Genomic DNA, 14,744 nt, shown 5'->3' with positions numbered 1-14,744 from the left:
GAGGGGCCGGATGGGGGTGAAGGAGCTCGGGTTAGACCTGGCAAGGGGTTGTCCTGGAGCCGGAGACTGCGGAACTCGGGGAAGCCGGGGTGGATCTCGCGGCGGAGATCCTGGGTTTGCATTCCCGCTCCGCTACTGGGGCGCTGTGTGACCTTGGGAAATCCACGGGACCTCTCTGAGTCTGTTTCCTCCTCTCCACAATAGAAAGGCCGATAATAATAGTCACCGCGGGCCGCCCTAGAGGCTGCCCTCGAGCTCCTCGTGAGCCTCTGCCAGCACCTCGCTGGTGGGACACGGAGCCCTATCCCCATTTCACAGTCAGGAACACAGAGGCGCCGAGCTGTTTTGCATGTTTTCTGGGGTGATGAAGGGAGACACCCGGGCATGGGGAACGGCTCTGAGCCAGCTGGATGGGCTGCGGCAGGGCTATTAATATCGGGGCGGCTAGGGGGAGTAGGGGAGAATGTGCTGAGCCGGGAAACCCCGACACTACCCCGGCTGCAACTCAATCCCCAGGGCACTCCTGGCCCCGCCGCCAGAGGGCGGGGCTCCGGCGGGAGGGGAGGGGCCTCCAGGGTGGGCGGGTCAATCGCGCTGCGAAGTCATCCGGGCTCCAGCGCTGCGCGATTCCAAGCGCCCCACGGCTGGTCCGTCGGTCCAATCAACTCGCCGCGTCGGCCGGCCGTTCCCTTAGGGTCTGAGCCCTCGCCTCACCCCTTCCGAGCTTCTATTGGCCGTGGCAGACGTCCATCTGCCGCTATCTCCGCCCCAATACGGAAGCGGCCTAGTCCTCCGGCTCCGACAGCTGGGTGTCCAGGCCATGGGGCAGCCCTGGGCGGCTGGGAGCGCGGACTGGGCGCCCGCGCGGCTGCCTCTCGTGCTCACCGCGCTGTGGGCCGCGGCCGTGGGCCTGGAGCTGGCTTACGTGCTGGTGCTCGGTCCCGGGCCGCCCCCGCTGGGACCCCTGGCCCGGGCCTTGCAGCTGGCGTTGGCCGCCTTCCAGCTGCTCAACCTTCTGGGCAACGTGGGGCTCTTCCTGCGCTCGGATCCCAGCATCCGGGGCGTGATGCTGGCCGGCCGCGGTCTGGGCCAGGGCTGGGCGTGAGTGGGATGCGGGATCCGGGGGGAGAAGTGGGCGCCTTGGACAGTGGGGAGGGGCCCCAAGACCTGAGATGGTAGAAGCGGGTTACATTAGGATTCAGGTTGTTAGAGCCAGAAATTTTTTAGAACCTGGGATGGAAGAGCTATAATTGAGTGTTATTCACTCACAAATACTTATCGGGCACCTACTAGGTGCAAGGTATTGTTACAGGGACGAAGGGTACAATAGAACAGATTCCTGATACGGAGCTAATTTGAGGGGGGCAGATGAGAAACTAGAGGAACAGTAAGTAAGCAAATCATATAGAAGCTAGAAGGTGATAGTAGTTTGGAAACAAGAAGTAGAGCAGGGTAAAGGGGTTGCAAGTTTCAGTATTGAATAGGTGGTTAGGCCGGGCGCGTTGGCTCACGCCTGTAATCCCAGCACTTTGGGAGGCCGAGGTCGGCGGATCACTTAAGGTCAGAAGTTTACCAGCCTAGCCAACGTGGTGAAACCCTGTCTCTACTAAAAATACAAAAAAATTAGCCGAGCGTGGTGACGCATGCCTGTAATCCCAGCTACTTGGGAGGCTGAGGTAAGAGAATTGTTTGAACCTGGGAGGCAGAGGTTGCAGTGAGCTGAGATCTAGCCACTGCACTCCAGCCTGAGCGACAGAGCAAGACTCCGTCTCAAATAAATAAATACATAAATACATAAATAAATAGGTGGTAAATTCTCATCACAAAAATATAAGTGTTTGAGGTAATGGCTATCCTAATTAGCTTGATTTATTCCAAGTTGTACTGATACATGATGACATCACTTGGTATCCCATAAGTATATACAACTGGAATTTGTCAATTTATAATTAGAAAATAAAAATTACACCAAGTAAGGCTCTACACACAAATTTTATGCCAGGCACAGGCTTTCGCCTGTAGTCCCAGCTACCCGAGAAGCTGAGGCTGTAGTGTGCTATGATCACACCTGTGAACAGCCACTACACTCCAGCCAAGACTCTGTCTCTAAAATTTTTTTTAAATTAATTTTAAAAATAATATAAATAAATACATGGTCAAGATAGACCTCATAGAGAAGGAGGCATCTGAGCAAAAAACTTGGAGGGGGTGGCGGGGGTTAGCCATGTGGGAATCTGAGGGAAGGGTGTTCCAGGCAGAGGGAACTAGTGGTGCAAAGGCTCTGAATCAGTTGTGTGCCTAGCATGTATGTTCCCAGAACAGCAAGGCCAGTGTGGCTGTGGTGGAGTAAGAGAGGGGAAGAGATGTCACAGATGGAAGGATGTTGTAGGACACTGAAGGCTTTGCTTTTTACTAGAAATAAATTGGAGAACCACAGGAGGGTTTTAAGCAGAGGAGGGTCAGTCTGGTTGCTGGGGTGAGACTGTACGAGGAGGGGCAAAGATGGAATCAGAGACCAGTTGAGAGGCTATTGCAGTAATCCAGAGAGTTCCTGGTGACCTGGACAACGGAGTGACCGTGGAGGAAGGGAGAGATTTGCTGGTAGATGTCAGTGGCTTGAGAGAGGTCTCAGGACTGGGGACGTTAGGGCTGGAAGAGACCTCAGACTTGTAGTGCTAGAACTAGAAGGGCCGGGGACATCTTGTTTATCCTGCATTTACTTGTAAAGAAATTGAGGCTTAGCCAGGGTGAATGGCTGTTGCTGCTTCCTCAGGATGGGCTCTAGGGCTGCCCCGTGCACAGTATGGGGCACCTGAGCTGCTGGGGGAACTGACCCTGTGGTTCCTTCCTGCAGTTACTGCTACCAGTGCCAAAGCCAGGTGCCGCCACGCAGCGGACACTGCTCTGCCTGCCGCGTCTGCATCCTGCGTCGGGACCACCACTGCCGACTGCTGGGCCGCTGCGTGGGCTTCGGCAACTACCGGCCGTTCCTGTGCCTGCTGCTTCATGCCGCCGGCGTCCTGCTCCACATCTCCGTGCTGCTGGGACCTGCACTATCGGCCCTGCTGCGAGCCCACACGCCCCTCCACATGGCTGCCCTCCTCCTGCTTCCCTGGCTCATGCTGCTCACAGGTGGGGAGCCTGGGAGGCCTCTGCACAGAGGCAGGGGCCCTGGTATTGGGCTGGGGAGTACAGCCCATTCTGGTGGGAGACGGGCTTTCTGGCCTGGGGGACCCAGCCCCAGTGTCAGTGATGGCCAGAAAGGGCAGCTTGGTATTCACCCGGGGGGTGGGGCGCAGTACGGAAACTGGTGCGTTGAGGCAAGTGCAGTGGTCTGGCCAGGGAATCGGGAGATTCCGGGAGTTGCTGAGAAAGGAGAAAGACTCATGGGAGTCCCTGCGTGGCGGGATGTGGAAGCGCATTCTAGGGGCATAGGAACAAAGGCTTGGAGGGTGGGCAGGGGATTGTGAGAATTAAGGCCAGATTGGTAGGGAGGCCTGGCGGGCGGGGTCCTGAGAACTGGTGTGAGGAGATGGCTCTTATTTGACTGGATAGTGGGAAGCCAGTGAAAGTGACAGGCAGGGGAAGGCCCAGTTATGGGAAGCTGGGGAGGGCAGACTTGGATCAGCAGGCTGCCTGAGATACCATGTTCTGGACGACACGTATGTCCTCTTCCCCCAACACATCTACAGGTAGAAGCCTTGCTGGTCCTTTTTACTCTTTGTTCTCTACCCCCAGAATGCTTTGGCCTTTCTCGCCCCCATTCCTCCCTCCTGACCTTTTCATGGTTCCCTCTATCACTCTGATCTACAGTGAGGAACCTCTCCGGCTACTCCGAGTAGTCACTGTGCCTCCTTATCCTATCCAAGCCCAGCTTTGTGCATGGACCCCACCTGCAGCCCAGGGGAGGCCTCTGGCAGTGGCCCACTGGGGTTATCAGAGTCTTCATCTGCCCACACCAGCTTCCCAACAGGTCCTCCTCTGCCCTCCTCAATAATCCCTCCCTCCATGAGTCCCAGCCCTCCAGCCGCACTGCCCTACCTCCTTGTGGTCAACACTCACTCCCCTCAGTCACGGAAGACTCTGGCTCCAGTCACAGACTCTCTCTCAGCCCTGGGCCCTGTGGAAATCAAGGGTGTCTGGAAGTTTGCATGAACAGCCCCCTCAATGCCTGGATGGCTTAGCTCTTGGCCTCCTCCTTCATTTTTCTTTCCTTCGCCTCCTCCCATGTCCACACCCCAGTCCTGGTAAGAATCCAAAAATGAGTCACCCCTGAAACCACCCATCTCCCTCTTTCTGCTCCCCACCTCCTCTCCATCTTTTACTCCTCCAGGCCCTGGCACCTGCTCCATGAGCCCGCAGGCTCGTGGCCCTCACTGCCCGTCTGTGCCTCTCCACCTTCGCCACCGACGTCCAGCTCAGAGCTCATCCTTCCCACCATTCTCCTGCCAGCATCGCAAACTTCCTCCCTCATCTTCCTTCCATAGTGCCTTCCTGGCTTCTCTGTGTCTGCCTCTGGCTGCTGAGAGCCAAAGGCACTGGCAGTCTGTGGCATGTTGGTGCCATGCCATGTTCACAGCTGCTGACCTCAGCAGGACCTCGGCTATGCCTGGCCTTGCTGTTTGCTCGTAAGCTTGCTCCCTGCAGCGACAGCAGCTCAAACCTTCCCTGCTCTCCCACCCTCCTAACTCCGGCACTGAGAAAGTGAGACATCAGCTGGCGCATCCCAAATTGTGTTGTCCTCAAATCCCCGAGCCCGCCTGACTGTTCCCGGCTTCTTGTGTTTGGTGCCTACCTCCCTGCTTGGAGGCCTCAGGCTGTGGCGTCTGCCTCTCCTGCAGGCCAGGACCCCTCTGCCCTCCCGGTTAGCCACCTTGGACAAACCCTCCCTTGCCCTCATATCCTCCTCCAGCACTTGCCCTGCTCTAAGCTTCCTGAGGGACTTGCCCAGGCTCATGGCTGCTCATTCCCTGCCTGCTCCAGCCTGGCTTCTGCCACCACCACTCACCCAGGGATCCGTCTCCACACACTCCAGGACCCACTTGAGTTCTTGCTTTATGAGACCCTTTAGAGTCATGACGCTGCCAGCCCCCAGCCCCCGAGAAGTGTTCTCCGCCTGGCATTACTGATGGCTGGGACCTTGATGCGTTCGCCTTCCTTTCTGGTTGCCTTTTCTCATCTTTTATCTGATTCCTAAGAACCGATTTCCCCGTGCTCCTGTCTAGGCGCTGTTCCACCCTCACTGCGCACACTTTGGCAGGTCTAGCTGCGCCCACAGTCTCAGGGCTGCCTTGCACCCTCTACTCGCAGAACTGCTTGTCCAGCCTGGGCTTCTCCCTGTGCTTGCAGACCTGCAGACCGTCCACCTGCTTGTCTCACAGGTGCCTCTGGCCTGCCTCAGGACCTTCATACAGAATGGTTTTTGTTTTTGTTTGAAATGGAGTTTCGCTCTTGTTGCCTGGAGTGGAATGGTGCAATCTCGGCTCACCGCAACCTCCGCCTTCCAGCTTCAAGTGATTCTTCTGCCTTGGCCTCCCAAGTAGCTGGGATTACAGGTGCACACCACCATGCCAGGCTAATTTTGTATTTTTGGTAGAGATGGGGTTTCACCATGTCGGCCAGGCTGGTCTCGAACTCCTGACCTCAGGTGATCTGCCCGCCTCAGCCTCCCAAAGTGTTGGGATTACAGGCGTGAGCCACCGTGGCCAGCCCAAACAATGTTTTATCCTTATTTTACAAAAACAGATGAAGTCTACTCTCTGAAGAAAAAAAAAATGAAAAAAAAAATAGATGAAGTCCACTGCCCCTATCCTCTTAATAAGTTTGCATGGCATCCCCCACCCCCGACCCCCTGCCATGGGCTCTTTTTATTGAGGTGAAATTTATCATTTTAACTTTTTTTTTTTTTTTTTTTTGAGATGGAGTTTCGCTCTTGTTGCCCAGGCTGGAGTGTAATGGCGTGATCTTGGCTCACCGCAACCTCTGCCTCCTGGGTTCAAGCGATTCTCCTGCCTCAGCCTCCTGAGTAGCTGGGATTACAGGCATGCGCCACCACGCCCAACTAATTTTTTGTATTTTTAGTAGAGACGGGGTTTTTCCATGTTGGCCAGGCTGGTCTGGAACTCCTGACCTCAGGTGCTCCACCTGCCTCGGCCTCCCAAAGTGCTGGGATTACAGGTGTGAGCCACTGCACCTGGCCCGTTTTAACTACTTTAAAATGTACAATTCAGTGGCTTTTAGTACATTCATGATATAGTGCAACCATCACCACTGTCTAATTCCACATTTTCACCCTAAAAAGAAACCCCACACCCATTAGTGGTCCCTCCACGTTCCTTCCTAATCTCTTTAGCCCCTGGCGACCACTAATCTGTCTGTCTCTGTGGATTTGCCTATTCAGGATGTTTCACATAAGTGGGATGATAAACATGTGACCTTTGGTGCCTGGCTTCTCTCACTTAGCGTAACATTTCATGGCCTCTCGTAGTCTGTTAGTTCAGCAGGTACTTGTTGCTGACTGTGGGCCAAGATGGCACAGGATGCTGGCTTTTCTGTGGCGGCACACATTAAGTAACTGAGAATGGCCTTTTTTTTTTTTTTTTTTTTTTTTGAGACAGAGTCTCTCTCTGTCGCCCAGGCTGGAGTGCAGTGGCGCAATCTTGGCTCACTGCAACCTCCACCTCCCGGCTTCAAGCGATTATCCTGCCTCAGCCTCCTGAGTAGCTGAGATTACAGGCGTGCACAATCACGCCTGGCTAATTTTTGTATTTTTAGTAGAGATGGAGTTTCACCATGTTGGTCAGGCTGGTCTGGAACTCCTGACCTCATGATCCACCTGCCTGGGCCTCCCAAAGTGCTGGGATTACCAGCGTGAGCCACCATGCCCAGCCTTTTTCTTTTTTTTTTTTTTGAGATGGAGTCTCGCTTTGTTGCCCAGGCTGGAGTGCAGTGGTGCGATCTCAGCTTACTGCAACCTCCGCCTCCCGGGTTCAAGCAATTCTCCTGCCTGAGCCCCTCAGCTTCCCAAGTAGCCAGGTTTACAGGCGCCTGCCACCATGTCTGGCTAATTTTTGTAGTTTTTAGTAGAGACGGGGTTTCACCATGTTGTCCAGGCTGGTCTCGAATTCCTGACCTCAGGTAATCTACCTGCTTTGGCCTCCCAAAGTGCTGGGATTACAGGCGTGAGACGCCGCATCTAGCCAGGAATGGCCTCTTTAATGTCTGTGAGCTCCCCAAGGGCAGAGACACCCTCTAGTGCCTGGCATCGCCTCCAGGGCTGAGGAGGTGCTCACGAGTCTGTGATGCACGAATGAAGCCGTATCCCAAGCCGGGGGCTGTGTCTGCCCAGTTTACCAGTGTGTCCTTGTCACCCAGCACAGGCTGGCCAGCGAGTATCGACACAGGGTTTGATGAGTGGAGGAATGAGCCCTGCTTTGTGGTGGAGGGGCACGGGTGGAAGGAGAGCTGGGCCCCACTGGCACTCCCTGATCCTCTCTGCTCTTTTATTGCAGGCAGAGTGTCTCTGGCACAGTTCGCCTTGGCCTTCGTGACGGACACGTGCGTGGCGGGTGCGCTGCTGTGTGGGGCTGGGCTGCTTTTCCATGGGATGCTGCTGCTGCGGGGCCAGACCACATGGGAGTGGGCTCGGGGCCAGCACTCCTATGACCTGGGTCCCTGCCACAACCTGCAGGCAGCCCTGGGGCCCCGCTGGGCCCTTGTCTGGCTCTGGCCCTTCCTGGCTTCCCCATTGCCTGGGGATGGGATCACCTTCCAGACCACAGCAGATGTGGGACACACAGCCTCCTGACTCCAGGAAGAGCCAGAACTGTACAGGGAGGAAGGGGTGAGAGGGGGACCCCACCCCTAGACTCAGGAAGGAAGTCGGGTTGGACCTTAACATCTGCATTGGACAACTCCACCCCTTCCTTGGCCTTGCACCTGCCCGCCTACACACCTACGTGTCTAGGGCTTGGGCCATGACTTAGGCAGAGGAGTGCAGAGGAGGGTCTGGCAGGGGGCTGCTCAGGCTGCCTAGCTGCCCCTTTGCCAGGTTAATAAAGCACTGACTTGCTTCTCAGCCTCCCTCCCATCTTTGCACAGTTTCTGGCCCCTCACTTTGTTGCTGGGGCTGTTTCTGGGTCCCTCTGTAGGGCCTGGAAACCGCAGAATGCCTGAGGCTCTCAGGGACTGGGGCTCTACGTCCCCCGGCCTGGGTGAGTTGGGGGTGGGGTACCAGCAGGACAAGGCAGTATCCTACTGATCCAGGCTATGAGAATCCAAATGTTCTTTCCCAGGTTTGGCATTTTATAGTTAAAACATTTCTGCAACAGCAGTTTCATGGAACCTGTCTTAGCTAACCTGGCCCATGGGGCAGCAGTTACGCTCTGAGAATCCATGTGGTAAGATCATGGTGCGGCAAATGGAGGCAGGATTCGAACCCAGGTCTTTGTGTTTTTGCCTTTACCCTTGCACAGCTGGAGGAAATGAGTAGGAAAGAAATCAAGGTAAAGAAATACGCTGAGGCGGTGGCTCAAGCCTGTAATCCCAGCACTTTGGGAGGCCGAGGCGGGCGGATCACGAGGTCAGGAGATCGAGACCATCCTGGCTAACATGGTGAAACCCCGTCTCTACTAAAAATGCAAAAAATTAGCCGGGCGAGGCGGCGGGCGCCTGTAGTCCCAGCTACTCGGGAGGCTGAGGCAGGAGAATGGCGTGAACCCGGGAGGCGGAGCTTGCAGTGAGCCGAGATCGCGCCACTGCACTCCAGCCTGGGCGACTAAGTGAGACTCTGTCTCAAAAAAAAAAAAAAAAAGAAATACGCTGGGGCTGTTTGGGCATCTGTGGAGGGTGGTGCTGAGAGGGCTAGGCCTGTACCTCTCTGGACTCTTCAAGAGCTGCTTGTTAAACGTTTCTGTGTAAATAGAGTCAACAGAGATCGCCATTTCCACATGGCAGGCTTAAACACATGAGTTCGTCTGTTTTCTCTTAGGATCTCTCTAAGATGATAGTAAAGAAACCCAAAATATATACAAACGAAAAGAAAACAGGAGGGAACACAGTAGAACAAAGAGCCTGACCACATTTTCTTTTTTCTCACTCTGTCGCCAGGGCTGGAGTTCAGTGGCGCGATCTCGGCTCACTGCAACCTCCACCTCCTGGGTTCAAGTGATTCAGCCTCCCAAGTTGCTGGGATTACAAGCACCTGCCACCAGACCTGGCTAATTTTTTTTGTTTTTTGAGACAGAGTTTTGCTCTTGTTGCTCAGGCAGGAGTGCGATGACACGATCTCAGCTCACTGCAACTTCTGCCTCCTGGGTTCAAGCGATTCTTCTGCCTCAGCCTCTCGAGTAGCTGGGATTACAGGTGCCCGCCACCATGCCTGGCTAATTTTTGTATTTTTAGCAGAGACGGGGTTTCACCATGTTGGCCAGGCTGGTCTCAAACTCCTGACCTTGTGATCCACCTGCCTTGGCCTCCCAAAGTGCTGGAATTACAGGTGTGTGCCACTGCACCTGGGCATGCCCAGCTGATTTTTTTGTATTTTTAGTATAGACAGGGTTTCACCATGTTGGTCAGGATGAACTTGAATTCCTGGCACCCGCCTCTACCTCCATCCCCCAAAGTGCTAGGATTACAGGCGGGATCCACCACGCCCAGCTAATTTTTTGTATTTTTAGTAGAGATGGGGTTTCACCGTGTTAGCCAGGATGGTCTTATCTCCTGACCTTGTGATCCACCCGTCTTGGCCTCCCAAAGCGCTGGGATTACAGGTGTGAGCCACCGCGCCCGGCCGCCTGGCTGACATTTTCAAAGATGGAAAGTGGATGGAGAATTAAGAGCTGAAATTATGTGTTCCCAAAAGGTGGGGCCAAGAGGCAAGTGGAATTACCTGTCAGAGCCTTGGAGAGGCTCAGGAACTCCACCAGGACCATGGAGGGTGAGGTGAGGTTTCAGCCAACAATGGGGACTGGTGGGAAGTCTACGTAAGGATCAGCAGGGTGCTGCTCCCCAGCGTCCCGCCCATGCCATGCAGCCAGCAGCTACCCCTCTGGGTGGGGTGGAGTGGGGTGACGTGAGGATTATTTGAAGGATAAATGGAACCAGAGAAGCTTCGGGTCTTAGGGGTACTGGGCAGGGGTGTGTGAGGGGCTGAACCAATAAATGGGGTTAAGTGAAAGTTTATAGATACTGCTGGGAGGGTCCTCCCATGAAGGAACATGCTTGACCCCCAAGAACCTTCAGAGAAACCCACCATCTGACAGGCTTTGCCCATGCCCACAAAGATGTGAGCTGCTTGGGCTGGCTGTTTTTCTAAAAGGCATGCTCTGTTGCTATTTTTTAGTGACAGTAGAAACTTGGTGTGCCTGGCACTTTGGCTGAACAGATGCATTAGCAGACTCACCTTGTCCCCTTTCATCCCTTGCCCTCCACAATTTCTTATTTTCTTCCTCTTTTTTTTTTGAGACGGAGTTTCACTCTTGTTACCCAGGCTGGAGTGCAATGGTGCGATCTCGGCTCACCGAAACCTCCGCCTCCCAGAACAAGCGATTCTCCTGCCACAGCCTCCCGGTAGCTGGGATTATAGGCATGTGTCGCCATGCCCGGCTAATTTTTTTGTATTTTTAGTAGAGACGGGGTTTCTCCATGTTGGTCAGGCTGGTCTGGAACTCCTGACCTCAGGTGATCCACCTGCCTCGGCCTCCCAAAGTGTTAGGATTACAGGTGTGAGCCACCATGCCCGGCCCACAATATCTTATTTTCATGTTTTTTGTTTTGTTTTGTTTTGTTTTTCGAGATGGAGCCTCACTCTGTTGCCCAAGCTGGAGTGCAGTGGCATGATCTTGGCTCACTGCAACCTCTGCCTCCTGGGTTCAAGCGATTCTCCTGCCCTAGCCTTCCGAGTAGCTGGGATTGCAGGCAGCCACCATCACGCCCTGCTAATTTTTGTATTTTTGTAGAGATGGGGTTTCACCATATTGGTCAGGCTGGTCTTGTACTCCTGACCTCAGGTGATCTGCCCACCTTGGCCTCCCAAAGTGCTGGAATCACAGGCGTGAGCCACTGTGCCCGGACTCATGTTTGTTTGTTTGTTTTTTTAATTAGTGAGTAGCTACTAGAACACATTTATAAAATTCAGAGGAAACAACAGCCCCCACTGCATTTGAGAAGGTTACCATTTCCTTCGAAGTTCCTGCTGTTGCCCCTCCCTGGTGGGGGAGACACAGTCCTGTTTCAGTCATTCCATTGCTTTGCTTTATAGTTTTATTAATGTGTTTGTGTTGGCTTTGCATGTTTTCAAATGTATGAATGAAATCATGCTGAGTTTATTCTTTTACAGTTTGCCTTTTCACTTGATTATGTTGCTGAGATGTATCCGGATTATTGTGTGTAGCTGTATGGCATTCCTTTTCCCTGCTGCATAGTGATCCACTGAAATACCACAATTCATTTTTCTTTTTGGTTCCACTGGTCATTTTTTCTGTCCCTGTGCCCTTGGGGAGTCATCTCCTAAGCTCTAGTCTTGGCCCTTGCTCTTCTATGTAACCTTGAGAATCAGCTTGTCAAATTCCCCCAAAAAACCCCTTGAGATGGAGAATGGAATCCAGTTGAATCTATAGATCAGTCTGGATAAAATCAGCATCTATGTAAAATTGAATTTTCCCATTCATGAGCAGGGTTTATTTTTCCACTCCATGTTTTCAATAAAGTTGTATACCTTTTCCCATAAAGATCATGCCTTTTTAAATTGTATTAATTCTTAAGTATCTGATATTTTCTGCTATTACACATGCACTATCAAAATAGACTGTGAGCCGGGGCAACATAGTGAGACCCTGTCTCTACAAAATACAAAATTAGTGGAGGCTGGGCACTGTGGCTCATGCCTGTAATCCCATACTTTGGGAGGCTGAGGCAGGAGGATCACTTGAGGCCTGGAGTTTGAGACAAGCCTGGACAACAAAGCGAGACCCTGTGTCTTAAAAAAAAAAAAAGCCTTGTGTGGTGGTGCGTCTATAGTGTGGGGGATGGGGTGGGCTGAGGTGAGAGGATGGCTTGAGCTCAGCAGGTCGAGGCTGCAGTGAGCTGTGATTGTGCTACTGCACTCCAGTCTGGGTGACAAGAGCTAGACTCTGTCTCAGAAAAAACCAAAACCAAAACCAAAACAAAATTTCTGTCCAGGCCAGGCGCGGTGGCTCACGCCTGTAATCCCAGTGCTTTGGGAGGCTAAGGCAGGCAGACCACCCAAGGTCAGGAGTTCAAGGCCAGCTTGGCCAACATGGCGAAACCCCATCTCTACTAAAAATACAAAAATTAGCCAGGTGCAGTGGTGCATGCCTGTAATCCCAGCTACTTGGGAGGCTGATGCAGGATAATCGCTTGAGCCTGGGAGGCAGAGGTTGCAGTGAGCCGAGATCGCGCCAGCACACTCCAGCCTGGGCGAGAGAGGGAGACTCTGTCTCAAAAACAAACAAACATCCCCCAAAAAACGCTTGTGTCCAATAAACCTAAAACTTTTTTAATGAGATGGGGTCTCTGTTACCCAGGCTGAAGTGCAGTGGTGCGATCATGGCTCTCTGCAGCCTCTACCTCCTGAGCTCAATCAATCCTTCTACCTCAGCCTCCCGAGTAGCTGGGACTAGAGGCATGCACCACCACGCCTGGCTAATTTTTGTATTTTTTGTAGAGACGGTTTCACCATGTTGCCCAGGCTGATCTTGAACTCCTGGGCTCAACTGACCCTCTTGCCTAGGCCTCCCAAAGTGCTGGGATTATAGGCGTGAGCCACCATGCCCAGCCCTTTTTAATTTTTATACCTATTAATTTTCTTGCCCCTCTGTATGGGTTAGACTACTATATAATGTGGAGTGCAGGTAGCAGACACCCTTGTTTCTCACCTTAGAGGTAGTAAGTTCAATATTTCACCATTAAATGTTTGTTATAGTTTTTTTTTTTTTTTAAAGTTACTGGGCAGCCCTCATGTCAAATATTTTTATTATTATTATTTTTTGAGATGGAGTTTCACTCTTGTTGCCCAGGCTGGAGTGCAGTGGCGTGATCTCAGCTTAGTGCAACCTCTGCCTCCCAGGTTCAAGTGATTCTCCTACCTCAGCTTCCCAAGTAGCTGGGATCACAGGTGCATGCCACCACGTCCAGTTAATTTTTGTAATTTTATAATTTTGGGGCAGCCGGGCGCGGTGGCTCAAGCCTGTAATCCTAGCACTTTGGGAGGCCGAGACGGGTGGATCACGAGGTCAGGAGATCGAGACCATCCTGGCTAATACAGTGAAACCCCGTCTCTACTAAAAAATACAAAAACCTAGCCGGGCGAGGTGGCGGGCGCCTGTAGTCCCAGCTACTCGGGAGGCTGAGGCAGGAGAATGGCATAAACCCGGGAGGCGGAGCTTGCAGTGAGCTGAGATCCGGCCACTGCACTCCAGCCTGGGTGACAGAGCGAGACTCCGTCTCCAAAAAAAAAAAAAATAATAATAATAATAATAATAATAATTTTGGGGCTTAACTGGAGTTCTAGAGAGAACAGAAAAAACAAAGGCAGGGGGGTGGGAATCACCCACAAAACAACAGCAGTATAGTTTCCTGGAGCTGAAGGATGCACATCTCCACCCACAGCACAGCAAATGATAGGAACACATGGTGGCCGGGCGTGGTGGCTCACGCCTGTGATCCCAGCACTTTGGGAGGCCGAGGCAGGCGGATCACAAGGTCAGGAGATCAAGACCATCCTGGCTAACACAGTGAAACCCTGTCTCTACTAAAAATACAAAAGATTAACCAGGCGTGGTGGCGGGTGCCTGTAATCCCAGCTACTGGGAGGCTGAGGTAGGAGACTGGCATGAACCTGGGAGGCGGAGCTTGCAGTGAGCTGAGATGGCGCCACTGCACTCCAGCCTGGGCGACAGCGAGACTCCGTCTCAAAAAATAAATAAATAAATAAATAAATAAATAAAAATAAATAAAATGAATAAATTAAAAAATCTTTAAAAACTCTAACGACTTTTTTTTTTTGATAGGGACAGGGTCTCACCATGTTGCACAGGCTGGTCTCCAGCTTATGGGTTCAAGTCATCCTCCTGCCTTGGCCTCTCAAAGGGCTGGGATTACAAGTGTTAACCACTGTACCTGGCCTCTAATGACTTTTTTTTTTTTCTTTTCTTTTGAGACAGAGTTTTGCTTTTTTTTTTTTTTGAGACAGAGTTTTGCTCTTGCCCAGGCTAGAGTGGTGCAGTGGTGCAATCTTGGTTCACTGCAACCTCTGCCTTCCTGTTTCAAGCAATTCTCCTGCCTCAGCCTCCCAAGTAGCTGGGATTACAGGCACCTGCCACCATGCCCAGCTAGTTTTTGTATTTTTAGTAGAGATGGGGTTTCACCATGTTGGCCAGGCTGGTCTCAAACTCCTGGCCTTGTGATCTGCCCACCTCAGCCTCCCAAAGTGCTGAGATTACAGGTGTGAGCCACGGCGCTCGGCCTTCCGGCCACAACTTTTAAAAGAAGGTATTTGGCCGGGCGCGGTGGTTCAAGCCTGTAATCCCAGCACTTTGGGAGGCCAAGACGGGCGGATCACGAGGTCAGGAGATCGAGACCATCCTGGCTAACACGGTGAAACCCCGTCTCTATTAAGAAATACAAAAAACTAGCCGGGCAAGGTGGCGGGCGCCTGTAGTCCCAGCTACTCGGGAGGCTGAGGCCGGAGAATGGCGTGAACCCGGGAGGCGGAGCTTGCAGTG

The 14,744-nt window shown here is 52.7% G+C and overlaps 1 protein-coding gene across 2 annotated transcripts; it reads left to right on the top strand.

The window, feature by feature from the left end:
• The first annotated feature begins 18 nt into the window (after positions 1–18).
• ZDHHC24 (zinc finger DHHC-type containing 24) lies at positions 19–11,729 on the top strand. 2 transcript variants are annotated; one of them, XM_021925507.2, is made up of 4 exons: positions 19–1,101; positions 2,855–3,132; positions 7,512–7,557; positions 11,339–11,729. In XM_021925507.2, exons 1-4 carry the CDS (start codon positions 821–823, stop codon positions 11,421–11,423), a joined length of 690 nt encoding a protein of 229 aa, XP_021781199.1. In that variant the 5' UTR covers positions 19–820; the 3' UTR covers positions 11,424–11,729. The 2 variants fall into 2 exon arrangements, with proteins under 2 accessions (XP_021781199.1, XP_003909560.2); XM_003909511.5 differs by lacking the exon at positions 11,339–11,729 and having other exon boundaries at positions 7,512–8,077.
• Positions 11,730–14,744: the final 3,015 nt, after the last annotated feature.

Source organism: Papio anubis, chromosome 12, assembly GCF_008728515.1.
Source record: "Papio anubis isolate 15944 chromosome 12, Panubis1.0, whole genome shotgun sequence".
NCBI classification, from domain to species: Eukaryota; Metazoa; Chordata; class Mammalia; order Primates; family Cercopithecidae; genus Papio; species Papio anubis.
The sequence above is the reverse complement of the archived record's forward strand: the minus strand, read 5'-3'. Positions and strand labels throughout refer to the sequence as shown.

What these genes read in the sequence shown, in the direction of transcription:
- ZDHHC24 (XM_003909511.5), top strand. Translation starts at nt 821, where the DNA reads ATGGGGCAGCCCTGGGCGGCTGGGAGCGCGGACTGGGCGCCCGCGCGG. An exon ending in GGTCTGGGCCAGGGCTGGGC is followed by an intron (nt 1,102 to 2,854) that starts GTGAGTGGGATG and finishes TCCTTCCTGCAG; the next exon opens with TTACTGCTACCAGTGCCAAA. An exon ending in CTGGCTCATGCTGCTCACAG is followed by an intron (nt 3,133 to 7,511) that starts GTGGGGAGCCTG and finishes CTTTTATTGCAG; the next exon opens with GCAGAGTGTCTCTGGCACAG.